Source organism: Vanessa atalanta, chromosome 2 (genome assembly GCF_905147765.1).
Source record: "Vanessa atalanta chromosome 2, ilVanAtal1.2, whole genome shotgun sequence".
In the NCBI taxonomy this organism is placed as follows: Eukaryota; Metazoa; Arthropoda; class Insecta; order Lepidoptera; family Nymphalidae; genus Vanessa; species Vanessa atalanta.
This window is the reverse complement of record NC_061872.1, coordinates 10,958,891-10,983,190: the sequence shown is the minus strand read 5'-3', so window position 1 is coordinate 10,983,190 and position 24,300 is coordinate 10,958,891. Positions and strand designations below refer to the sequence as shown.

General features: G+C 30.2%; 6 protein-coding genes across 6 annotated transcripts in view; 3 read left to right on the top strand and 3 right to left on the bottom strand.

Moving 5' to 3' along the window:
• The window catches only part of LOC125075252 (probable E3 ubiquitin-protein ligase HERC2), a 40,530-nt gene extending 35,534 nt beyond the window's left edge, over positions 1-4,996 (bottom strand). Inside the window, exons 1-11 of the mRNA XM_047686953.1 lie at positions 4,624-4,996; positions 4,364-4,538; positions 4,020-4,164; positions 3,711-3,878; positions 3,003-3,272; positions 2,772-2,927; positions 2,488-2,616; positions 2,182-2,302; positions 1,722-1,890; positions 1,171-1,381; positions 92-240 (exon numbers count right to left, since the gene is read on the bottom strand). Coding sequence (XP_047542909.1) covers positions 92-240; positions 1,171-1,381; positions 1,722-1,890; positions 2,182-2,302; positions 2,488-2,616; positions 2,772-2,927; positions 3,003-3,272; positions 3,711-3,878; positions 4,020-4,164; positions 4,364-4,538; positions 4,624-4,860 — 1,930 coding nt within the window. The 5' untranslated portion in view covers positions 4,861-4,996. The remainder of the gene's footprint in view (positions 1-91; positions 241-1,170; positions 1,382-1,721; positions 1,891-2,181; positions 2,303-2,487; positions 2,617-2,771; positions 2,928-3,002; positions 3,273-3,710; positions 3,879-4,019; positions 4,165-4,363; positions 4,539-4,623) is intronic.
• Positions 4,997-5,326: 330 nt separating this feature from the next.
• LOC125075262 (cyclic AMP-dependent transcription factor ATF-6 beta) lies at positions 5,327-11,747 on the top strand. Its single transcript, XM_047686963.1, has 13 exons — positions 5,327-5,480; positions 5,765-5,948; positions 6,426-6,544; positions 7,069-7,163; positions 7,248-7,311; positions 7,401-7,663; positions 7,863-8,035; positions 8,146-8,296; positions 8,682-8,779; positions 8,890-8,984; positions 9,100-9,300; positions 9,752-10,138; positions 10,306-11,747. Exons 1-13 carry the CDS (start codon positions 5,438-5,440, stop codon positions 10,683-10,685), a joined length of 2,253 nt encoding a protein of 750 aa, XP_047542919.1. The 5' UTR covers positions 5,327-5,437; the 3' UTR covers positions 10,686-11,747.
• A 1,306-nt stretch (positions 11,748-13,053) lies between these two features.
• Positions 13,054-13,870, top strand: LOC125071107. The gene has a single exon (XM_047681201.1). The coding sequence runs from the start codon at positions 13,214-13,216 to the stop codon at positions 13,844-13,846; it is 633 nt and encodes a 210-aa protein (XP_047537157.1). The 5' UTR covers positions 13,054-13,213; the 3' UTR covers positions 13,847-13,870.
• Positions 13,871-13,914: 44 nt separating this feature from the next.
• On the bottom strand, positions 13,915-15,200 carry LOC125071118 (39S ribosomal protein L30, mitochondrial). The gene is made up of 3 exons (XM_047681213.1): positions 14,945-15,200; positions 14,590-14,716; positions 13,915-14,265 (listed from the first exon to the last, which is right to left on the bottom strand). Exons 1-3 carry the CDS (start codon positions 15,055-15,057, stop codon positions 13,969-13,971), a joined length of 537 nt encoding a protein of 178 aa, XP_047537169.1. The 5' UTR covers positions 15,058-15,200; the 3' UTR covers positions 13,915-13,968.
• Positions 15,201-15,733: 533 nt separating this feature from the next.
• LOC125072648 lies at positions 15,734-19,131 on the top strand. The gene is made up of 5 exons (XM_047683299.1): positions 15,734-17,432; positions 17,555-17,612; positions 17,695-17,819; positions 18,169-18,386; positions 18,887-19,131. Exons 1-5 carry the CDS (start codon positions 15,850-15,852, stop codon positions 18,976-18,978), a joined length of 2,076 nt encoding a protein of 691 aa, XP_047539255.1. The 5' UTR covers positions 15,734-15,849; the 3' UTR covers positions 18,979-19,131.
• A 3,122-nt stretch (positions 19,132-22,253) lies between these two features.
• The window catches only part of LOC125073417 (GTPase-activating Rap/Ran-GAP domain-like protein 3), an 82,153-nt gene continuing 80,106 nt past the window's right edge, over positions 22,254-24,300 (bottom strand). The window contains exons 20-24 of the mRNA XM_047684241.1: positions 23,871-23,992; positions 23,444-23,592; positions 23,157-23,296; positions 22,716-22,842; positions 22,254-22,403 (exon numbers count right to left, since the gene is read on the bottom strand). Coding sequence (XP_047540197.1) covers positions 22,292-22,403; positions 22,716-22,842; positions 23,157-23,296; positions 23,444-23,592; positions 23,871-23,992 — 650 coding nt within the window. The 3' untranslated portion in view covers positions 22,254-22,291. The remainder of the gene's footprint in view (positions 22,404-22,715; positions 22,843-23,156; positions 23,297-23,443; positions 23,593-23,870; positions 23,993-24,300) is intronic.

Genomic DNA, 24,300 nt, shown 5'->3' with positions numbered 1-24,300 from the left:
CTAGAGCAAAACAACACAACATTATCAGGATGGTTTATGAGAACCTGGCAAAAAAGGGACAAAAAGGTAGTTCAATATAAAAAGTACATACCAAGTGCAACGTCAATTATCCTTTCAATGTTATGGGCGTTAAATGAAACAGGTTGCGGCGTTAGGCAGTTTTCGATAGTACCGTGTCCGAGACGGCCGTGAGCGCCGCGACCCCACGTGTACAGAGCGCCGCGAGACGTGATCACCGCACTGCGACATCGGATATTTATTTATTTATTTATGTACCAACAGAGTATACAGAAAATTATATAAATGAAAAATGTGTACAAAGGGATAACTTATCTCTAACAAGAGATCTCTTCCAGAAACCCTGAATTTAGTGGAGATTATTTGTAATACATATTTATGGTGTAGGTACAATATCAATTAGTTTTATATTATAGAATTCAAGTAGACTTAACGATAAATGAATATATTACACACTAAATACAAATATATACATTAATATATACCATTATCTATAATATATATATACATTCAACTTACATAGATACAAAAAAATATATATACATACATATAAAATAAATTAAACTTAAGTGGCAAGAAAGTGTTGCTTAACTCTGATTTTATACGATTTTATTTATATTAGGATATTATATTATTTATAATGTAAGAGAGTCGCTGCGACAGTAAATAACAAATATGATAATGTTTTTAATGAAAAATATGTGTATATCTAAAATGGGCTTATTTGAGTTGGCTTATTAACTTTTTTTCTTGGAAACTGTTATTGAAAATCTTAAAAATAAATGTTAGTTTAAGTCATTTACAACATTTGCTTCAGCTGTAATTTTAAATTTTTAATAGAAATAAATACGCAAATTGTATACTTATTATTCACTTTTTACTCCGAAGATATTTTTAGAATACTGTTTTTATGGACGTAAGTTTACTGAATAATACAGCATCAATGGAACCTTCAGCTTATTTTTGCAATAAACCTATCATAATATTTTTTTACGCAATTCATAAAAGCAAATCGCGATTGTTTCACTTTATATTTTTCTTAACACGGCACAGGGGTCTAGGTCGGCGCGGGGATATTCATCAGTATCGCCCAACCCAGATATGCGTTATGACCTAGCCGGATTGGGCGATGCCCTGCGCGGCGAGGCTCACCTGCAGGCGGGCCCGGCGGCGACGCGCACGGCGTCGTGGTGCGCGAGGTGGTGCAGCGGCTGCGGCGCGTCGCGCGCGGCCGTGTCGCCGTGGCCGAGCCGCCCGTCCTCGCCCGCGCCCCACGACCACGCGCCGCCGCACGACGAGCGGCACAGGTAGTGGCGCCCCGCCGGGTGGCACGACACTTGCGTTATGATCTTGTTCTCTAGACCTGTTATGGATCACGATTATATGTTTAAATGCAGAAAAAGAGGATAGATTTTCAAGAATCGAATGGTAGTGTGATTCGATATTATTTGATACTCATTAACTGTACGTTTTCAATAAGTCCTCCTGCCAAAATGTGGACAAATTTAAAGTTTATGAAGTTAACTTCATACATACATGTATCTTCAATCATTGAAAACAAAATACACATGTATACTATTTAAGGTCTTACAAATCCGTAAATAATGTACACGTATCGAATTGTATTATGATCAGTTAATTTTCTGTCTGTTAACTCATAACAGATTTGGCCCTTATTTGTATATAAATAGAACATTAGGTACCTGGAACGAGATGCGGTGTCATAGTATCGTAAGGCAAAGTGTAAACAGCACCATCATGAGTCAATAGAAGAGCTAATTTTTCGGCACACGCTATTTGTTGAATTCTCAAGCTTCCTAGTTGCAACAGTCCAGATCCCACTGAGACTACTTCTTGTGCTGATTCTGTACACTATAAATATATAACAAATACTTAATGAATGAGGAAATCGAATGAGATAATCCATCACAATAACCCATATTATGAAACATTCATGAAAATAAGATTACAATGTGAGAATACTTACTCTTATTTTTAACTTTATTTTCAAAAAATTTAATTTCAACAATGTACTAGTACAGTTTGGTGTAGATCATTTTATTTCCACCAGCAGAAAAATATTTATATATACAAAGTAAAGTTAAACTTAGTATAATAAAATGTGTCACTCATAATCTCCATGGAAAATAAAAATATACTTACAGTAACAAATCCCTTTAAAGGAGGCAATAAAGGAGCACCTAGTCTGTCAAGATGACAAAGCAACGCAATACCGGCCTTTCTCACACTCATCAGTCCATCACCACTTGGTATATTCAATTCTCTACAACAACCCACAAATTAATAGACTTTATTTTCCTCGTTGAAATATGTAATTTGGTTAAAATTAGAATGTTCTTTATTCAAGTAGGCTTATAAAAGTACTTTTAAATTGTCATGTTAATATTGAAATAAATGTAAACTACTACCACTGGATTATGAAATCAAATTTACTGTTAAACCACTTACTTTAGATATGTTTCTATTGGATTGCTTTCAGTGTTTGGTTCGGAATTAACAATCGGGTTTGGGGCTGCTACTTTAGCCATACGTCTCAAAAATGGACCTAATGGTGCAGTGCATTCTTCTAAAACAATTCTGGAATGACAATAATACAAAAAAATTTAAATTTTAATAAGAATGGATTTTATGGAATCAATAATCAATCTAAAGTATTTTATACCAATAGTAAATTAACTTCAAAGACATTACGAAAATTAATATTCTATTAAAAAATATATATTCATTAACACCTGTTGTCTGGCTGTCGCTTCTGTTTGGGTGGTAGTGTTACTAGTACGTCGGCAGCTTTAAGAAGTGCAGGTAATTCAGCTCGTCGCGCACAAAGCTCTACCCACACGCACAACGATGTGCGCCAGTCCCCTTGAGGCACATTACAACCTACTTCCCTGTAATTAAAAGACTTAAATGTCGTTCTTTTTGTCAAATATCATATTTCTAATATAGGAAAATAACACTCATACCCAGCTACAACTTGGTGTAAGAATTTTGCTGCGCTGTCAACAACCTCTGCCCATATTTTTTGCGAGCGTGGTGCTTGTTGTGCAATAGAATTCATTTGCCCACTTCCAGCATACAACGCGGCATCCGGCAAGGCTCGCACCGCATCTAACGCGTCTCGCAGTAACGCTGAGCAAACATCTGCATCTTCTCCGCAGCGCCAGGCGCGACGCACGAGAGATAGAGCAAGACGTAAGGCCGCACGAGCGCCTACTCGGGCTAGACCGAATGCACTAAGAAACATAAATGTTAACATATTATAAAATTTATTTTTTTCACTACATAAATATGGTCTACAATTAAAGTGTCAACTTTATTTATTTACCTGCACGGAATTAGAAAGTAATTCAAGAACCTCAACTTACTATAAAATATGGTAAAAATCTACAAAGGTATTTATGTTTATGTAGCCAAATTATTAAACTACTCTTGCTATAAACCAAAAATAAGGATTAAATAGTTACACAAAGTATATCTTATTTTGTCTTTTGTACATCTCCACAAGTATAAATATTTTTACTAAAAGCTTTTGGATTTCCTAATAAATATAAATGCAATAAATGAAGACATTTATAAAAATAAGACAAAATGTTGTTTATCGAAACAACCACTATACATTATTGACTGACTGTAAATGCTTTTTTCAAGTGCTAATATTTTGTATATATTACCTTTCTGAATCATCAGTCTGTTCTTCACTGTCTTCTGGAGCATCAGATGAGAGTTCAACTGGTTTATTTAAAGCACTTACAACATTACTAAGTGCTCTATTACTAACGCCATGAACAGGCTTTTTCTCAAGTTTTACTTTTTTAACTTCCTTGTGGTTATTTTGATCTCTAAAAAGAGAAATTGTTTATCAAGGTTTGATCACGCCTTACTACTGTAATATTACAATTAAAAAAAATAACCAGTAGTCAGTTATTTCTTTATATATTTTTAATATTAAAAAAATATATTATTATATTAGTTTTACTTGCCTTATCACAGCTACTAGGTGTCTATGGCAAAGAACAATCAAACGCCTTATTTGAGATATAAATGGACAGCTAACAGCAGTATTAATAGCTCTTACTCTCTGCTCCCATACAAGTGCTTCCATTAAACTTTGAAGACATTCAGGCCCTATCATAAAAAATATTTTCAGAATACTTTGTAATTCTAATATTTCCTACATGATTACATAAAAAAAAAGAAAATACATTATATATCATATTTCTTAGTTAAATAAATAAGTAAATGTTGAATAGTTACCCTTACTTTACTAATATGCTGTCTATAAAATTAAATATTTTATTTACATTAAATATAATATTTTGGTCACCTGGATCTAGTTTCCATTTAATATCATCTATAACTTGAACAGAAGGTGATGGTGCAACTATTTTAGATTGAATGGAGGCCCGTAGTTCTTCTTCAGCAGAAAGAGCGGTACAAGGTACGCATGCACAACCCGAATGAGGACCACAAAGACCATCACAACAAGTACATGTCAAGATCTATAAGAATTGTGCCTTGTTACTAAAAAGTCAGGTGTATATAAAAACATAGAATGAACCAAGATACAGAGCTACTTAGACTTACTCTAAGGCCGCAGTAATATTTTCCACTATCGCCAAGTTTAGCCGTAATTCCAGCACCATTGACCAATCCATTTCTAGCATCGAAATGTATTTCTCTATCTTGTAACAAGCTATTAAACATAGAACACAGAGCCTCGGGATCATGAAGAGCCTCTTGTAAGTCAGGGTTTAGCCATTTAGAATCTAAATGTTGTTGTGGACGAAATATGAAGTCGTCCTGTTCTTCAGGGACAGACATTTTCGCAACCGGTCAGTTTAATACAGTGATAAAAGCATGACCGCATTAAATATATTTTCAAAACCTTGAAATCATACTTTAGCTTTTAGGAACCTGTACAAATTACATCGTCGCACTTCTAAGAATGAATATTTTTGAGAAATTAAGCTTGATTGATTCAATCAATCGAACTCCGAAACAATCCGTCTAGTGTCACTCAATTTGTCAAACCAAAACCAGTTGCGTTCCATTACTATTTACAAACTCACGTTGTTTATTTTCAAGAAATTAAAAACCTTAAATTATTTAAATATTATTAATTTTTAAATTGAACTAATGAACAAATTATCTTTAAACTATTTAAAAAAAAAATTCAGTTCATAGTTACGATTTTATGATACTAAGTTAACCTTGCCAAGTGAAATAAAAAAATACAAAAAACATAGAATTCGGTATCTCTTAATCACAATGATGATCACACTTCACAGATTATTAAAAAACATAAATAAACCTGCGTGTTGATGACTTGATGAGGCGTATTTTGATAAATAATACTTTAAATTTTAATGGTTAACAAATAATTTCTTAAAATACCTCCATGGATACGGACATTCTGGTTGAGAATAAGGAGGGTTTGTACGGTAGGTACCGTTTTCATTAGATCCGGCTGATTACGAAAACAAAGTGCAATGTGCATGCTTACAAATTTATCGCGAAACAATAGATATTACTGACCTTCCTGTTTACCAATTTTGAAGCAAGACTAAAATTATAATCTGCTATCCTTGTATAAACTTTCTGTTGTAAATTTTAATTCATTAAGTTTGTCATCATTCTTTTTTTTATTGCAACCTACAAGGCCACTGATTGTGTTATTAGTATTTATATTGCGTACGTTTTAAGTGTGTGTTATCTTATGTTTTAGATTTCTTAGATCAGTTTACTAAGGAGTACAGTGAGTTGTCATGGTTGGATGTCAGTGATGCTTCTCCTAGTGAAATTTTAGCTGATGCGGGGCTCGTACCTGCTATATCACCAGTGCAAAGTATTAAGTCCTCGCCAAATGAAAGTAGCAGCTCAGATTCAGGCAGCGAAGATGACACCAAAAAGTAAGAAACACTTAAAAAGAACATAATTTATATATTTTAAAGTAAAACATATATATTTGAACATATTTGCATAAATCTTAAAATAATTAGTAGTAAAACTATAATTTACCAATACAGCACCATATGCATTTACATTTAATTTCTGACTATTTTCCCAAAATTTTTATCCCCTTAATTTGTGTTTATTATTAAACTTATGCTCGGCAGTGAAGAATAACAAGAGAGAAAACCAGCACGATTCATAAAAAAATTGCCACATATCAATCTATCAACTGCCAGTAAAGCAGTGTCATGCAGTGCAGTTGATTTAAACCTTGTCTTCAAAATGTCTAAGTGCACCACGAGAATGAACTTTTCATTAGGTTTTATTATTGTCATTTATTAGAAATAAAATTGATACAATAGGTATCAATTTTGTATGTAATATATAAATAATATATTATAGCAAAAACAATATGGAGATTTTTTTTATTCCAGCGGATCCCATACTTCATCTGCCAGACAGTCATCACAGTCCCCACTTGATTGGTCTTTCCACAATGAGCCTACTAATCAGTTAAAGCCAGAAGATGTTGACTTATTCCTTCAAAAATCAGGTCAAATATTTATGATTAATAATTTTATATTTATTTTATTCATCTTGGAACAATTTTTTTTAATAGTACATCCTATAACAAAATCAAAATATACTTTATTCATGTAGGCTTTTACAAGCACTTTGAATCATCATTTAACAAACTATTTAAAATAAAGCTACCACTGGTTCGGAATGTAGATTCTACTGAGAAGAACTGGCAAGAGACTCAGTAGTTACTGTTTTTCAACATCTAAGAGTACAGTCATGTTAGTAAAATACAATTATATTTGAATGTAATATATCTGTATAATCTTGTATCAAATAATATGCTTTCTTTAACAATGTATTTTTTATAAATGACTGGAATCTATGAAACAAAAGTTAAAAATGTCTAAAAAAGACAAAAAGAGTATATCTTTTAAATTCAATTACTGGCTATTTTCAAGTCAGAGATCCTTTGCGGTAGAGATTATACTAAATAATTATATAAATAGTAATAAGTACCTTATTTTTTAATGATATTGTTATTTAAAATGTTTGTAGTTCCAACTAGAATAAATGTTGGAGAAACAACAGCCAATTACAGAATTACGGACAAAAGCAGTCCTGTTATGGCAATCGAAAATGGTATGATAAAGGTAATGTATGATGATAAAATTTTATTCTATTTATAAAATAAACTCCTTGTCTCTACAAAACAAAGCATTTGTTTCTTTTTTCAGGTTGTTAAAAAAGAAAATGAATGTAAACAGAATGATATCAATAGAATATTTAACAATCAAAAAGGTAAATACTGCATAATAGATTTACTTATTAGTCATATTATTAATATTATTGTTTGCTATTTAACATACATAATATGTATTTTCTTTCAGTCACAAGTGTACATCGCCAAAATTCCATTTATAAGGTTGTTAATGAAAACTCACAAAATATAGTTAAGAAAGAAGATAGTCAAATTCATCTGATAGCTGAAAGGAACACACCAAGAATATTAAGAAATACAACTAGTATACAAACAAAACCAACAAGTATTGTGATACCAGCCGAGAATACAAAAGATGGTAGAATTTCCATCACCCCACTCACTCAGAACAAGCCAATACAGGTTACAAATAATAGTGGTTACCATGTTAAGGTGATGATTGAATTTGATATTATAGCTATATAAAAATTAAATATGATATATAAATTTAAATAATATATAAATTAAATTATATCTGTATGTCATCCTAAATGTGTATAGAGCAATACTTAAGTTCATATAGTAAATACTGTGTAGTTTATTTAATGTGATATACAACCATTTGTTCATCTATTTTTATATGTTATTTCAGACACCTCCACCTATAAATAATATTGTGATAAATCCCAACCCAGAAGTACATCAAACCGCTCTCATAAACCAAAGTATAAAAGAAGAACCAAAGAGTCCCGTCATAGACATATCTCAGTTTAGTGAAGCTGAAATACGAGCTTTGAAAAAGCAACAGAGAATGATTAAGAATCGGTTAGTTTCCTAATTATTTATGTTGTGCTATTTTTATTTTATGCAATAATTTATGCATTAAGTTTCTTTACATACATTTTATTCAAAGATCCTTTTTTTGTCTCTAAAAGGGAATCTGCATGTCAGTCCCGGCAAAAGAAGAAAGAATATGTAACAGCATTAGAACACCAGTTGTTAGAAGCACATCAAGAGATTGCGCGACTCCGATTAGAAAATAGATTATTAAGGGACCAATTAGAATCAAATGGACGAAGTCGAAAGGTTTGTTACATTAATATTGTTATATATTACATAAGTTTTCCTCTTGTTATTAATTAACCTGCTGATAATCATTGTGTTAATTATGTTGTGCAATTAGTTTATCATAAGGAAGTTAGATGAATTATTAAGACAGCATCATGAGGAGCTTAATAAAAACAGTCAGGTTGTATGTGGTTTCACATAATATAGATATTGTATGGTGTCTTAAGACATTTGTTATTTTAAGAAAGATATTTTCTTCATATTATTTTTTTATTTTTCATATGCCAATCAATATGTAAGACGGTGATGGCAGCTACGATATAAATTATGTTGATATTTTATTCATGTATTTTTTGAGTGACAATTATAATGCATGTAAGTGAGTTAAAGCATGTGCTTACAGATTCCTCGGCTAGACTCTTCAATACTGATACCCAAAAAGAATATTGCTGTTATTTTCGCCATGGTTTTTATGGTTTCTTTAAATTGGAATGTTATAGGGTAAGTTCTAATTAAAAACAATTGAATGTTTTTTTTCTATTAATATAAATATCTCAACTAATTCACTAGTAATATATATGTATATTTATATAACTGAATTGTAATTTCAGCTGGAACACCAAACCATTTTCTGGACCATCCTCTTCTCACGTAAACACGCGACATCTTTTGTGGGCGGAAGACAATAAAGATGTTCTTTCTACTGGTAATTTTTATTTAATATTTGAATTGATAATAATAAAAAAGGCTAGAGTTATCTTTGCTATTGAAGAGTATATAATTGTATTTTTAGTTATTATATTCCACTTTTTATATGACAGATTATGATCAGTTTGCTAATCGCAGTGCTGAAGGAATAGACTGTCAGAACACAACATTAAATGATTTTGCCAACATAAATCAAACTGAAAGTATAAGGATAGTAGGTGAACTGAAACGATGGATTGGCGGTGGAAAGACATTGAATTGGACAAACACACAAAAAAGGCATAAAGTTTATTTGGATGAAAAACAATTACCAGGTATGTTTATTTTTTATATAATAAATGATAGTTGTCGACCATGGCTTCGCTCGTCTTTTAGATATGGTCGTCATAGAAGTAGCCTATGTCCTTCCTTGTAGTTCAAGAGTACTTCATATTAAATTTCATTAAATTCAGTACAGTTGTTTGGTCGTGATAGAGTAACAGAGAGACAGAGTTAATTTTGAATTTATAATATTAGTTTAGAAAATAAAACATACTTCGTAATACAACTGCGTCTTATATATACGAATATATAATATATTAAATATATATATGAATATATATATATATACGAAATAGTAGTAAAAACTTGCTATTTCTCCCATATATCAAATATTGAACTGCAAAAATAGCAGATTGTTACTAATTTATGACAAAAAAAATCTGTCTACATATTATTATTTTTACTATATTTGGGTAAAGTTCAAACAGCAGTATTATGTTTCAGGTGGACTATTGGAAACTTATAGACTTTTCAATAAATTGAACCTTGATAGTAACCTTATTGACATACCTCATAAGAATGTAAAAAACATTCGAGATAAATCACGAAGGAGGTTACGACGGAATGCACCAACTGAAAAAGATATATTCCCTGATAGTGATATGTATTATGAGAGGCTCTATCATAAACCTCTCAGAAAATCTGCTAATGAGTTCAACATGGACGATTTTGGAGAATGGAATGCATTACTTCAAGCTCTTCACAGGAGGGATGACACATTCTATGTAGTAGGAGTTGGTAAAGGACAACACTTATTGCTTCCAGCGGTAACACATAATGTAACGAGACCACCAAAAATGGCACTAATTTTACCAGCTCGATCCGGCAATGGTAAGTTACTACACGAAATTATATTAATTATGAGTTCAAACTACTTAATACAAAGATATTCTAGTGAATTTTTAAAAAGTTAGATGAGATATTTTAAACTAAATTTATCAATTAATAATTTTGTTGAATAATGACAACAGTAACATTATGACATTTATTTCTTTCAGATTCTATAATGAATGATCATGTAACACTCATGCAAATCGATTGCTCTGTCGTCAATACAACTCTAGTCAAATTAAAATCAGATACATTACCAGAAAGCTTGAGAGAGACCAATGTTGATGGTCAACCAATACACGTTAGTGTGAGCCCAGACAATAGGAGATTAAAGAGACTTAAAGTTGATGCTAGTCCAAACGAAATTGTTTTTAACACAAGCAATAATTTGTCCAATAATTTTAAGAAAAATATTAATGTAGGTAGTGATAATGAAATAAATAAAAATGATTTGTTTACACAGTACCTGCTTCATAAATCAAGTGATGGTAATGAAAGTAATTTAAGTAATGAACTAGTAAAGAAATCTTCTAATAGTTCACATTAATTCACAAAATGTTTCAAGTATAATTAATAATAGTTTTCATATACGTGTTTATTGGTGCTATATTAAATTCTTTAAATCAAACGAATTTTACTAAAGTCGAACGTCGTTCCAGTTTCTAAAATGCTCATCAAAGTCAGATTACCTAATTTGACTTTATTATGAATGGTCATTATGGATGGCATCAAAAGACATAATAGGCAACCAATGAGCACAGATGAGATTACAAATTGTGCTCATTATTTCAGAAACTGGCGATAAGTAGTTTAGTCTTGTCAAATTACTTTAGAGATTGTGTACAAGGATGTCGGCACCAATATTAATTAAAATTAAATGAAACCACTAAACATTCAACTACATTTTCCTTCATAAAATTAGACTTTATAATAAAGACTAATTTTAGGAAGAAAAATTTTCGTGTTGTTTATGTAAAACCAACCATATCGAAAGATAAAATGTTATCCACATAGTTTTGAAAATATTTTCTTTATTTTTTCGTTTTTCATAATTTATTTATATTTTTCGTAAAAAGTACATATATTTCTCTCTGGTATAATTAAAAATAATTATGCTAAGCAAGTATGCTCTTTGTTAACTTCTAACATTTTTCAGTATTTTACCAGGGTCTATTTTATTATAATATTTATACACACAACACATTTGTATTTATAAATATAAGCAAATTATTATGATAAGGTTTAATGAATTATATTGAAGTCATGATAAGGGGGTTGTGCAACGATACTGATACATCCACCGTCACTACTTGCAGATGTTTATAAATTTAAATGAAATTATTTAAAAAATCTTGCAGAACAACTTTGAATATGATTTAGATTGTATCATGTAAAAAGGCATATTTAAAGTTAATGTAATTATAAAATTATGTAGTTATGCCATAAAGCTTTGTTATTGTTTTGTTTCTGTTAATTATGGTAAAATGTGACAAAAGTTATTTTATAAATATTTTATACTTATCAGTAATGTTTTTGTTTCAAATTATTATGCAATTGTACTACTATAAAATAAGCATTTCCCTAGGATTAAAAAGTATTTTAAACATTGTATTAGTGTTAAAAAAAATGTAATTAAGTTAAGCTACCACCGGTTCGGAATGTAGATTCTACCGAGAAGAACCGGCAAAAAACTCAGGAGTTACTCTTTTTCAAAATCTAAACATACAATGTCATGTTAGTTAAATACAATTATATATGTATGTATGTTATATATCCTGCCTGGAAGTCAACAAGCAATAACTCTACGCTTTTTTATCATCTATATAATCCTGTATCGAATAATATGCCTTCTTTACCAATGTCTTTTTTACAAATAATTTGAATTTATGAAACGGCAAAGTTAAAAAAGTTTGCGGCATTTTATTACAGAAAAGGATACCTTTCCCCAAGAATTATTTATTGACTTTGCGGAGTAGGAAACTTAAAATTATAAGCTTATCCTTATGCACATACAAATTTGTAAAATAAAAACAGACTCATTTTCTTACCCCAAATGACATAATACTGTGAAAATAACCAACATATACTAGATGAGCGCTATCAATATCAGTTGGTTGTCTAACTTTTCTAATCGCGTATGCTGCGGAGCTGAGCCTTCAATCTAATAAGTCAAATAAATCGATTCGCTTTGTACAATATTACAGATCCTGATTTTTGATCTGATGTTTCCAATCTTTGAGCACGGCAAAATTATTCGTGGGCCGTGACGGCGAACGACATGACGCTGTCTTATGATTCAATGCTCCCTAATTCCTTTGGATGTTTCATACCTATGACCTACCTGACGGCTCGTGGCAGGCACATTTTTTACTATAGTTTATTTATGGAGACTCCAGTGAAGTTACATTAAACCTTTTTCCTTCATAATCGTTACCGAACTGTTTATAATTAAAACAAGTGGACTGCATTAAATAATACCACAATTCAGCCGACTTATTTAATTTTATGCAGGTCATTACGATCTTTGTGCTGCAGAAGACTATTGCTGCTGTTTTGCAGAGGGCTATACGTGCAGTTCAATCCAATTAAATTGTTGCTATCCCAAATGAGATTATAATATTATTTGCCAATTATTGTATCGCCAAAAAAGTTTTTAATTGTATCCGATATTCCGTAAACCATTCCTGAAACCATAGCGCAGGTAAATCATAATATCGTGTCGTTAACAGTTTTGTGTGTTAAGTAAATAAAAATAAAGCCATAAGTTTTGCAGTCTATTACTTCAAGCTGTCAGATAGCTGACTGAATTTCTTTTTAGTTCATAAGTCATCAACCATAAAAAACTTAAATACAATAACAGAACTGTGACTGATATAATCTGTTCTTTATTAACATAGTTCAATTGACATTTGACATAAACTTTTGACTTTGACGGATTTTTTCTAACCTAAAAACAGTATATGATCAATATATATATATTTGTTTAAATACCATGAAATAGTTTATATGGACTTCAAGAAAACTAAAAAACTGTAAAATTAAGTGAGAACAAAATAACAAATTAAGCGCGAGAATATGAATTGTTTGCGTTTGCTTAGACCGATTAGTTGTCGACCGTCGTTTAATTTTACTTCCGTAAAATATGTATCACAGCATCCGTTAAAATATTTAGATAAGCAAGAAAAATGGCAAGAAAAGGACGGCCTGTCTAAAAATTGGCAGTTAATATATAAAGCTCCAATGGGAAATGCTCTCAACTATGCTGTGGCATATTTAACGACATCCACCGCTATTGTCGCTGCTAGTACTCTTTATTATACTGCATTTGTGTTTGATGTGAATACAATGAATGATCCAGTCATTATAGGTGAAAGTCTAGTCATTGCAAATAATGCATCTGAATGTTTAATCTACCTTGGATCATTTGTATTATTGCATGTAGCAGTCAAGGTGCTAATCTCTAAGTTTGTTGTTCGTATGTACCAAAAGGGAGATGAATATGTAGCTATTTTTAGAGGACATTGGATTAATTCTATACTAAAACATAAATTTCATTTGAACGAATTTAAGAAGTTGAATCCAACATTTGTCGTGTCTTGGGGTGATGCAAGATTTCAACTTGGAAAGAAACATGGAATAATACTTGATACATATTTTAGAACACCAGAATATTTCAATTATTTAATGTATAAGAAAAAAAATGAATAGTTGTTACACAGATATTTATAATTTGTATTGATTAGTAATACTAAATAAATAATTATTAAAAAAAACTATAGTTTATATTTAATCTTTAATTACTAATTGCTATCATTATAACTTAATGTTTCTTAGAAGCCTCCAGTGAAGGCATTATTCCATTTAAGCCTAGAATCTCTTTTTATTGTTGTTGAGTCCATTTTCTTTGGATCATTTTCAAATTTTTCTAAAGCTTCTATTTTTGTTTGTTCAGGTTGTAAAGTTTTTGTAACTATACATTGACCATTTTCTTTTAGAATTGTGTGTTTAATATCCTCTTCTGTTGGTTCTCCATAAGGAAAGGTTATTGGGGTAACCTTAATCAGATGTTTGATAGACCATAACTTGGCGTTCATTTCAGGTATATTCTTCACAATAGCAACTTGGTTCTAAAATAAAATATTTGTTAAAATACTGATAGATATAGATCATAATTATATAAAAATAAGTTCTAAAATGTTTCATATGAGATCTGATATATTAAGAAATCATAAGATATATAAATAGGAAAGAACAAACAAGTATAAAATCTATTTCGATAAAATACGAAAAAAAATAATAAGACTATATTTTTTTAGTTTGGATAAATACAGGAATTTAAATTTTGGAAGATAAAAGAGTTTGTTTTAGAAACTAATTAAGTATGTACTTGGATTATCAGCTGTATACTATAAAACTCAATAAAGTATAATAGATAGTGGCATATTACTTACAACTCTTTCAAGTTTGAGTTCACTCAAAACTTTCTTCTCCCACCATGGGTGATGTTTACTACTTTTAATTTGTTCCACTCTGAATAATTTTGATGGAGTGTACTCAGGGTCTTTGTGATTTGGGTTTCTAGAGAGGTTAAAAAATATTTTTAATACAAAACACATCTCTCCTTTGTATTTTATGTGTACAGAAAATACTGAACTGAACTGTGTTATGGATAACACGATGTTGTGGTTACTGCTTTTAAGTATAGTATATGAGTTGGGAAAGTTATGAGTATTATCTGAATAGATTTTTTGATATTTGTTATTTTTTTATTTATAGTCAACCATGGGATGTTGTGAACTAACGTACCTTGGATAATATGTTATTCCCCCTGGGTATCGGATTCCTCCTGGATGCTTATAACCTCTACAACGAACTAACAATGTTAAAGGGGTTTTTGATTTTAATAGTTGTTTGTTCATATTGAAGGTTAGCGGTTACCTTAAAAATAAGTTTATGCAATTGTATTAAAATTATTATATTTATTAGAAATGAGAGTCTGCATTCAAATCAAATCAATTATTATACAGAATACGAGTTATTTGGTCATTTGTCAACAATGACAATCAATCGACGACTGTCAAATGTCAATGTAATTTTTGACCTTTTTCGTTTTTATGAAATAGCAAAAGCATATTATTATAAACCATTGTCTGAAAAAAAATTTCTTAAGTATTTAGAATAAAATATGGTTTCACTTGTTCGCCATTTTAGCATTTAATATAAATAATATTTTTAGTGGTTTAATAACAAAAGTTAATTGTTAATTTAAATTCAATCCTTATTCCCGATCTAATGATAAAAGTTAACAAATTCGATTATTTTTAACTTTTTACAACATTTTATATGTTTATTTTACTCAGATATAACATTTTATAATTATACATTTGGTATTATTTTAAGATTAAGTGCTCTCATAAATTGTTGTATAAAAAAATTATCAATGTTTATTTATGATAAAGTATCAAGATATATTTTTAAAGTTATAGAAAGATAAAAGAAAAATATCTAAAATGTTTATCATGTCTCATTTTTGACGATTTATATAAAACCAACCACCATCACTATTTTTTAATTTCAAATATTTCAAATGTAAACTGTCACTTTAACAAATTAGTAGTGACTTCAAGTCAGAGTTTCGAAACTTTTGTAATTATTTCGATTAATGTTTATATCAATTGTATTATTATTTGGTGAAGTGTATAATTTAATTAATGAAGAAGGTACGCTTTGAATCTCCAGTTAAAACTCTAAGAATAAACGCAATGAATCCAAACTTTCAGAGAGAATGCCACTCTCCTCGACCTTTTATGTTGAAGCAAGTGCAATCTGCGCCTTCAGTAGCTCCAATGAACTATTTAGAAAATCGACCAATGCCTTTTACTAATGATCCTATACAAAGATTTGAATGTGGGGATTCAACACCATATCCGGTAGTTAATAAAACTTACTTAACACATAATCCAAATACAGAGAAACACAGTTGTTCTCCATCTAATGAGTTAGATTTAAGTATGCTTGATAGTACTTACAATAAACCGAGACATACGCTCCCGAGACAGAATATTGTTAATTCGTACCAAATCCAATCTTTGAAAAGCAATTTTAATGTTAATCCTATGATGGAAAATAAATCAACACGAATATTGACTCCCATAGAAAATAATGTTGCTGCTAGTCCACCAAATGTTTTAAACAAAAAAGACGATTTCTTCCTAAGGAGAGATAACTTAAATGATCTTAAAACTATACAAAGTCAATTTAATAATTTACAATTAGATAAAGAAAATAATCCACTCTTAAAGAAAACAGAAATAATGACATTAGGAATTCCTATTTCAAAAAAGTTGGATACTAAACTTACTGAGCCTAACTCATCAAATGAAATGAATCATTTATGTAAATGTTATCACTGTATTCATATTTTAAATACACAAAGCAATATGAAACATTTAATGAATGACGAGTATAAACATCAATATATGGCTGAAAATCATTATAAAATCTGCCATTGCAGCTCACCTTTATTTAAAAGGACCTCAGATTGCCAATGTAATAATTATTCACCAATGAACCACACATACTTTCCTTCATGTAACTGCAATAAAACTCCAGGAAAGTCACCCCAGACTGGAGTGACTAAAAAAAATTGGACACTTGAAAAATATGAACAAAGTAACAAACCTACTTGCTTAGATATTGAGAAACAGGATAAAATTATCAAAGAGAAAAGAGAACCTACTGTTGCTGATCTATTTAAAATAATTAAACTACAAAATGAGCAACTACAGTTATTACAAGAAAAAGTAGATAAATTTATATCAGCCAATAAAACATATGAACCTCAAAAAGTAACACAGCCTTTACAGAATTATGTCACCGAACATGTGGAAGTTAAATCTATCGGAACAGACGAAAAGATATCAATAGGAGTTATGACAAGTTTTGAAATGTATAGAACTTCAACTATAATTAATAAAGAAATAGTCAAGCAAAATGAGGCACAGATTCAATGTAATAGGTCCCAAATTAGTATAAAGGAGGTTGTAACTAAGGCACATCCAGTGAATTTAAATTTCCTTGACGGCATAGCTCCAGTTTCTAATTCGTCTGACCCTAAAATAAATGAGAATACTCAGGCTCAGGAAATTGGTGATCTCACAAAAAATACTGACACTGGATATGTAGATAAAACACTGAATGACATGAGTTTATACAATGTGCAAGTGGACAATCCCATTACACCTTTAATGTCTCCAGAACAAAGCTTATATTTGGATGTGAGAGATTACAGCGAGTGAGTTTTATTTGATGACAAAACTGCCTGCCTTTTTATGCACCATGTTTTAGTTCAAATCACACTTAAAGCTTGGATCAAAAAGCATATGAAAGTTTAACATTGTACTTTTTTTTTTTTAGTTCTGATACTAGTGACGACCAATCCAATGTAGGATGGACATATTATAATAAAGTAATGGTAAGTTGTTGGTACATTGTAATATAAATATATTTTTTTAATATATATAAATATATTATTTTATAAAGTATTTTTTTTGCAGACACATGTTAATGGCATGTTACAAGAATCTGATATGCCCTCTTCAGCGAGTGCTTTATACAGGAATAATAAACAAAAGTGTTTACAGATGCAAATCGACAAAACTAACATTAGTGTTGCCAAAAGGTATTATTTTATTTTTCTATGCATTTGCATTATTAATTGACACACCTAAAGATTGTACTCTATCACATTCAGTGGCTTGTATATATTTCTCTTATAAAATTTCCCTCAGCAACTCAAAGACAAAAATAGCCAGATGTTATGTTAACATGCTAAGACATTTCACAGGGTTTTGTTTTGGTAGAAACCAGAATTGCATCCAATCTGACTAAAAAATTTAAATAATAATCATTTTGATATTTCAAGTTAATAAAGGGTATCATCTTGTCTGTAGAATAAACATTTTCGAAAATGATTTACAATATAATTAATAAAGATATTTTGAAATTTTAATTGTACTGGTCATTTTCAGAGTAACATTTGGTGATGATCCCTTTCAAATAGAGCAACCACAATTACATGCTCCTACAACGGACACTAGCTTGAAAATGAACCAGCTTGCTGCCAAATATTTAAAGAATGGACATGGACCACAGATATTGAAAAGTCCATCTCCTAAGCCTGGTGCTGTTCCTGTGGACATGTCTTTAGCAACAAGGAACTACATGGAAAAGCACAAACTTTTACAAGGTAAATTGATCAAACTGAATTTATTGTGAGATCTTTGTATGGAATTTAAAATAAATAATAGCATAAAAACCACTGTTCAATGGGTGTTTAAAAATTGTGGTTGGCTAAAGCCATATTTCGTGTTTGTCTGTTTTAGGCCGAGATGGCCCAGTGGTTAGAACGCGTTCATCTTAACCGATGATTTCGGGTTCAAACCCAGGCATGCACCACTGAATTTTCATGTGCTTAATTTGTGTTTATAATCTTGTGCACGGCGGTGAAGGAAAACATCGTGAGGAAACCTGCATGTGTCTAATTTCAATGAAATTCTGCCACATGTGTATTCCACCAAATCGCTTTGGTGCAGCGTGGTGGAATATGCTCCAAACCTTCTTCTCAAGGGAGAGTAGGCCTTTAGCCCAGCAGTGGGAAATTTACAGGCTGATAATGTATGTCTGTTTTAGGAATATTGTGTTGTGTAAAATACTGCATTGTTTTTACTTTGTTTGGTTTGTTTATAGGTAATAATAAATATCAAAATGGACATAGGCAAGTGGAGATACCAAAATTCTTAGACATAACAGCTTTGAAGCAACAGCCAAAATTTTTATAATTGTTTTTCTAGTACTCTACATGTACTATCTGGATTTGTTAATAAAATATTATCTTATATTGAATATTTGTAGAAAATTACAATAATTGTTTAATTGTATTTGGTGTAACTTTTGTATTTAATTATTATTATGAATAAATGAATTTTATAATGTAACGGACTTGTAAATAAAACATTTATTTATTGAACAGACATTTATTTAAACTTTACAGGAAATAACAGATAAATCCCTTATTATATTTGGTAACATATTTGTATATCTATTTTCGGAACAGTTGATGTGAATATGATATTTCTGCAATAATAAATAACTTACAAACTACTTTCTAATAAATATATTATGCTATTATTAGTTTATATTTAGTCAAAAATATTCTAAATTTTTGCTTAGCCTACTGGTGTTAAAATCATTATAGGTACATATATGTTTAAGACTTATCTTTTCAGTTACGAGTTAGACGAATTTTTCAAATTTAATAATTATTTATTGGTGTGCATTTTATTCTTAATTTATGTATATTTACATATTTTTTTTTGAGCGTTGTGTTGGTTAACATTTCATTTATATTTTATAAACATCGAAAGACATCGACCGATAATTTAAAATTGAAAATATTACTACATATATTTATATATTAATAAAAATTGTTTTTCGCATTCGCCTAAGATACACACTCGATTAATTAATAATGTTGACTATATCTCAATACTTCAAACGTGTCGAGTTCTCTAGTAAAAAATATTAAATATTGTTCTATTTTGAAACAATAACAGCCTAGGCGTAGGCCTTTGCCTATTATTCCATCATATTTGCAGCCAAATAGATTAGATCTGTTAGATGTCTATTGTGTCTTTGTTTACAAATATATTACAACGCAATGGTAATCGGAATAGTGAGATCTACGTTTGAAAAATACTAAATTTGACAATGTTTTGAAACACTGGCAACAGTCTGCGGCGCTATTTTGTAGTGTTTCATAATTACGTACTTTAAATTATAAATATTGAAAGAATCCAGTCTTGATATTTGGTTTGAAAACTAACAAAATAAAGCGTAGGTAATAAGAATAAGATAAATGTAGTATAATCTATTCCTGAATCTTAATGAAACAAATACCAAGCATAACTTAAATCACATTTAAAACATTAAATAAATAAACCAGCTAACCAATCATTCCAAATTAAAATAGTTATATATATATAATTCCAAATGAAAGTCATTCGATTAGATCTAAAAAATATCCATACTTACACCCAAAGACGTCCTATAATATATACACTTATCTCACGGTTATAAATAATATCATTATATCTATATTATTTATAATGGTAAATATATTTCAGGCATTACAATTGAAGGACCAAATATTCATGGAAATTTTCTTAAAAATAATTTAAGTTTAAGTTAGTATTCGCCTTAGTTATATATAGCTATGTATTATAATGGTTACACAATTATTTCTTTTCTAAAAACTAAATGAAATAATTTCGTCGACTAAGTTATGGTGGGCCTATGTTTTTATTCTATTGACACACTTAGTAGCTATCAGATTTGGTTCCTTCATTGGTTAATGTGATTTTTTTTCAACAACACCTAAAACACTTTTTCTAAAATATCTAACACACAATATAAGTTTTGTCTGTTATTAAACAGTTATATGTAATTAAATACTTAAACTATACCATTTATGTTATTTACAGTTACTTTGCATCACTTAAATAATATTTCAATTCTCTTGCATCGCATAATGTTAGTTTAACATTAAATCTAAAATGATAACCAATGAAATTGGATGGCACAATAACCATAAATAAAATATAAAATAATGCATTACATAATGATTTTATCATTAGATCTAAGAAATCTATTTTACATCACTTTATGTCTTGCATGGTTTCCACGAGTTTGACTAGATTAATAATTCTAAAGTATACAAATACATAATCTACTGTATTATATCATTAATCTAAAGTTTTAAGGCTGTCAACATTTCGATATATAAGACTATTATCATGAAAAAATTGTAATGATAATATAATCATTTTAAAACGTATGTTTATTGTAAAGAAGATTTCATACTATCGAGTTAAGTATTTACGTAAGTATTAAGCACATACAACACGATGCTAAAAACAAATGTTATTAATATATATGTCGATGAAATACATCAAAAAGTAGCATTAACTAACTGTAATCATATCTAGAATTGATGCGGGAAGGTTGACAGCCTAATATATATTTTAATGAAAATTTATAGAAGATTACTTACATTTACGTTTAAAATTATTATTTTTAGCACTATGTATCCAAGTACTATATAATTCCTTTACTAAATGCATGCGTTCACAATTTAACAATTGTTTTCACATATCGGTCCCACACTGGGCCCCATACATACATAAAAAGTGATAACCATTTTTTTTTTTAAATTGTCTAGACCCATGTTACTCACAGATATACATATATTATAACATTTTTCTACTTTGTTTAAATGAATTTATGTCTTTTGTATTCAAAATATTTAGTATATACCTAATATCTGCATATGTTTCTTTTTTATATTAGATTCGATGACATATTTAAAATATATAAAATATTTTATTCTCATAATATTTTCTTTGTACTTATAATCCTTAAAATAACCAAATACATTTAAAATATAATATTATTCTTTCATAAAATATTTAATAAAATTTTTAGTATTTATCAACATTTAATAAAATAAATACAGTTTATCTTGTCTTTTATAAATATCTTCGTTATAACTATTTAAAAACGTAGTTTATGTAATCCTATTGCGTCAGATAGTAAATTGGAGATTTCAGGTAATTTATACTTTGAAATAATATCCTTAGACTGAGATTCTTTACCTTTAATTTGGAAAGAAATGTGTAATTTAGTTACAGAATATCTAAATATCCTTACTAGTAGATCCGACCGTTGCATTTGTAAAATAATCGACTTTCTTTTAATTTTTTTGTATTTTTAAGGGGTTATTAATTTTATATTGCTAATATAAATAAATAAATAAGTAAAACATCGCTTCGAAAATCTAAAACAAACGCTTAAAAAAATAGCAACTTCATTTGTGATAATAGAATAACTAATTGTCCTATACATAGAGTAGACATGTTTTTTTTAATGTGTTCAGTCAAAGGAGTTTAGCAATAAACATTACCTAATATTTAGTTGTAGTATTCTAAGTACGTTGAAAATTACTTTGGTGTTATTATAATATTGGATTTATTATTTTCATAACGACATATATTTTTAATTCATTTATAACGTGATAGTATCTTACGTATATATAATCTATGGCATTGTTGACGAGTAATTGGAATTTTCTAAACATTGTTCTTCGCCACCTCCCCTCGATTTACTGTCTAATCTTAATTCTGCTAGTCTTTGCTTAATACTGTTTGGTCTGTGAAAATAAGAAACCAAAATAAGTTAAGATATCTTTGTTAAGATAATTTAAAAATGTAAAAAATGGTAGTACAGTATTATTGTCTATATCTATCTAAAATCTAGCTTTGACCCTCTTTCATCCAAAAATATATGACGATACAGAGCATCGCTTTTGTAAACATACAATCATTTATTAATTATAATGACATTAAAATAACGACTTTAAACTTCGTTTTTATCGTAATTGTAATAAATATCTTAGTTATTAGTTTTTTAATAGATGAACTTTAAAACAAGACTAAACTCATTAGTGTTGACAAGACAATACCTGTCAGAGAAGTAAGAGGTGACTACTTGGTCCGCGGAGACGGACTGCCTCTGGTAGGTTGCGGCACTGAGGTTGCTCTGCGGAATTTTGTAGATGCGTACACAGCGCCCGCTGTTCTCTGGAAGCACTGGGATAAAAATAAACATTTAGTTTTGTACAATTGAATCATGGCCACCTTAGCTGAAGATTGTTGATTAAAATTTTGAAATAATTCATCGCGTACTCATTAGTCTAGGAAAACATATCGTAGAAAATTTTATAAGTTAGATGAAATTCTGCCAAATGTATATCCACCCAGCCGAGAAGCATGTTGGAATAATCTTCAAAAGCTTTCTCCATAAAAGGTAAGAAAACAGATGATTTTGCCTTTGATTTCTACATTTTTTACTTTATGTAGGTGTTATGATGATACACAGTATATTTTACTAAGACTACCGTTACCTTGGGGCGAGGTCGGCGGCGAGATGGGGGTCATTCTCTGCAGAGGAGGGCGGATGTTTTCTTGCTCGGATGATATTGAGCTGCTACGACTAGATGCCGAATTGTTCTCTGGGGTTCGGCTATTTTGACTCGGCTCAGCTCTAGTTAAAAGATACGATACACTCAAACAATTACAAAATACTGCGAGTTTTATAGTATCTATACCCATATATTTTTTTAAAAAGATGAATGTAGAGATGGAATGGAATCGGTAAGAATTAGTCAGAAATAACCTAAGTTTTTCTTACTTATTATCCGCATCGTCATCATCTATAGAGTATGGTCCACACTTGCTCATTTGGCGCACGAGCTCGTAGTTGTCGTGTAATGCGAGGCACGGGTCGATCTCGCGGCTCAGTGGGATGTATTCGGGTGCGCAAGCTACGTAGAATATATCCTGACGAAAATATGGGAAATTAAATGAGAGAAAGTGATTTCGCTGTTGATTTGCAAATTTTCTGTCATATTCGTGCAAAATTTTCGTAATATAAGTTTACGTTTTGTATGCGCATTTATGTTACAATTTATGGATGATATTTTTTTTTAAATCGGAGAGTCGAATTTAATATGAAAAAAATGTCTGATTTTGAACTGCAATTATTCTTTTAATGTAATAGACAAACGTGTTTATGTTTAATATGATTTTCTACTTGTATCAACGACATTATTACTTACTCTTCGGCCACAAAGAATTTTTAGTCCAGGTATACAAGCAGCGTGGACTAATGATCCATTAGCTACTAATCTAATTTCTAGCAAGTCTTCGGCAAACGCCATAATGTACGGAAATGCACAGACTGAAAAATAATAAAGAATATTATTTATCAAATGGCAAATGGTTGTTTACAAGTTTTTATTTATATTCATCTGCTAGTATGGTTCTTGCAACCGATTTTTAAACCAGTTCTACCCAATCGATAGCGTCCAAGCTTTAGATAAAACTTGGGTTTCTGGTAAAATTGGCCAAAGCCGAAGGATAAGTAGTAAACTCCTGGTAAGCGTCGGAATGGAATGAAGTGCTACAATTGCGCGAGATCACAAAAGAGGAGTCGATGAGATGGGGACGGGAGTCACACATAGTTGCGCAGGTTGGCCATCGCCAGTA

Bases quoted from the DNA above. Each gene is read 5' to 3' on its own strand.
- LOC125075262 (XM_047686963.1), top strand. From the start codon at position 5,438: ATGGATACGGACATTCTGGTTGAGAATAAGGAGGGTTTGTACG. The intron at 5,949-6,425 runs GTAAGAAACACT...TTTTTATTCCAG, and splicing joins AGCGAAGATGACACCAAAAA to CGGATCCCATACTTCATCTG. The intron at 6,545-7,068 runs GTCAAATATTTA...AAATGTTTGTAG, and splicing joins CTTATTCCTTCAAAAATCAG to TTCCAACTAGAATAAATGTT.
- LOC125072648 (XM_047683299.1), top strand. From the start codon at position 15,850: ATGAAGAAGGTACGCTTTGAATCTCCAGTTAAAACTCTAAGAATAAAC. The intron at 17,820-18,168 runs GTATTATTTTAT...GGTCATTTTCAG, and splicing joins AACATTAGTGTTGCCAAAAG to AGTAACATTTGGTGATGATC. The intron at 18,387-18,886 runs GTAAATTGATCA...GTTTGTTTATAG, and splicing joins AAAGCACAAACTTTTACAAG to GTAATAATAAATATCAAAAT.
- LOC125071107 (XM_047681201.1), top strand. From the start codon at position 13,214: ATGAATTGTTTGCGTTTGCTTAGACCGATTAGTTGTCGACCGTCGTTT.
- LOC125071118 (XM_047681213.1), bottom strand. From the start codon at position 15,057: ATGAACAAACAACTATTAAAATCAAAAACCCCTTTAACATTGTTAGTT. The intron at 14,717-14,944 runs GTACGTTAGTTC...TAACCTCTCTAG, and splicing joins GGAATAACATATTATCCAAG to AAACCCAAATCACAAAGACC. The intron at 14,266-14,589 runs GTAAGTAATATG...ATTTTATTTTAG, and splicing joins AACTCAAACTTGAAAGAGTT to AACCAAGTTGCTATTGTGAA.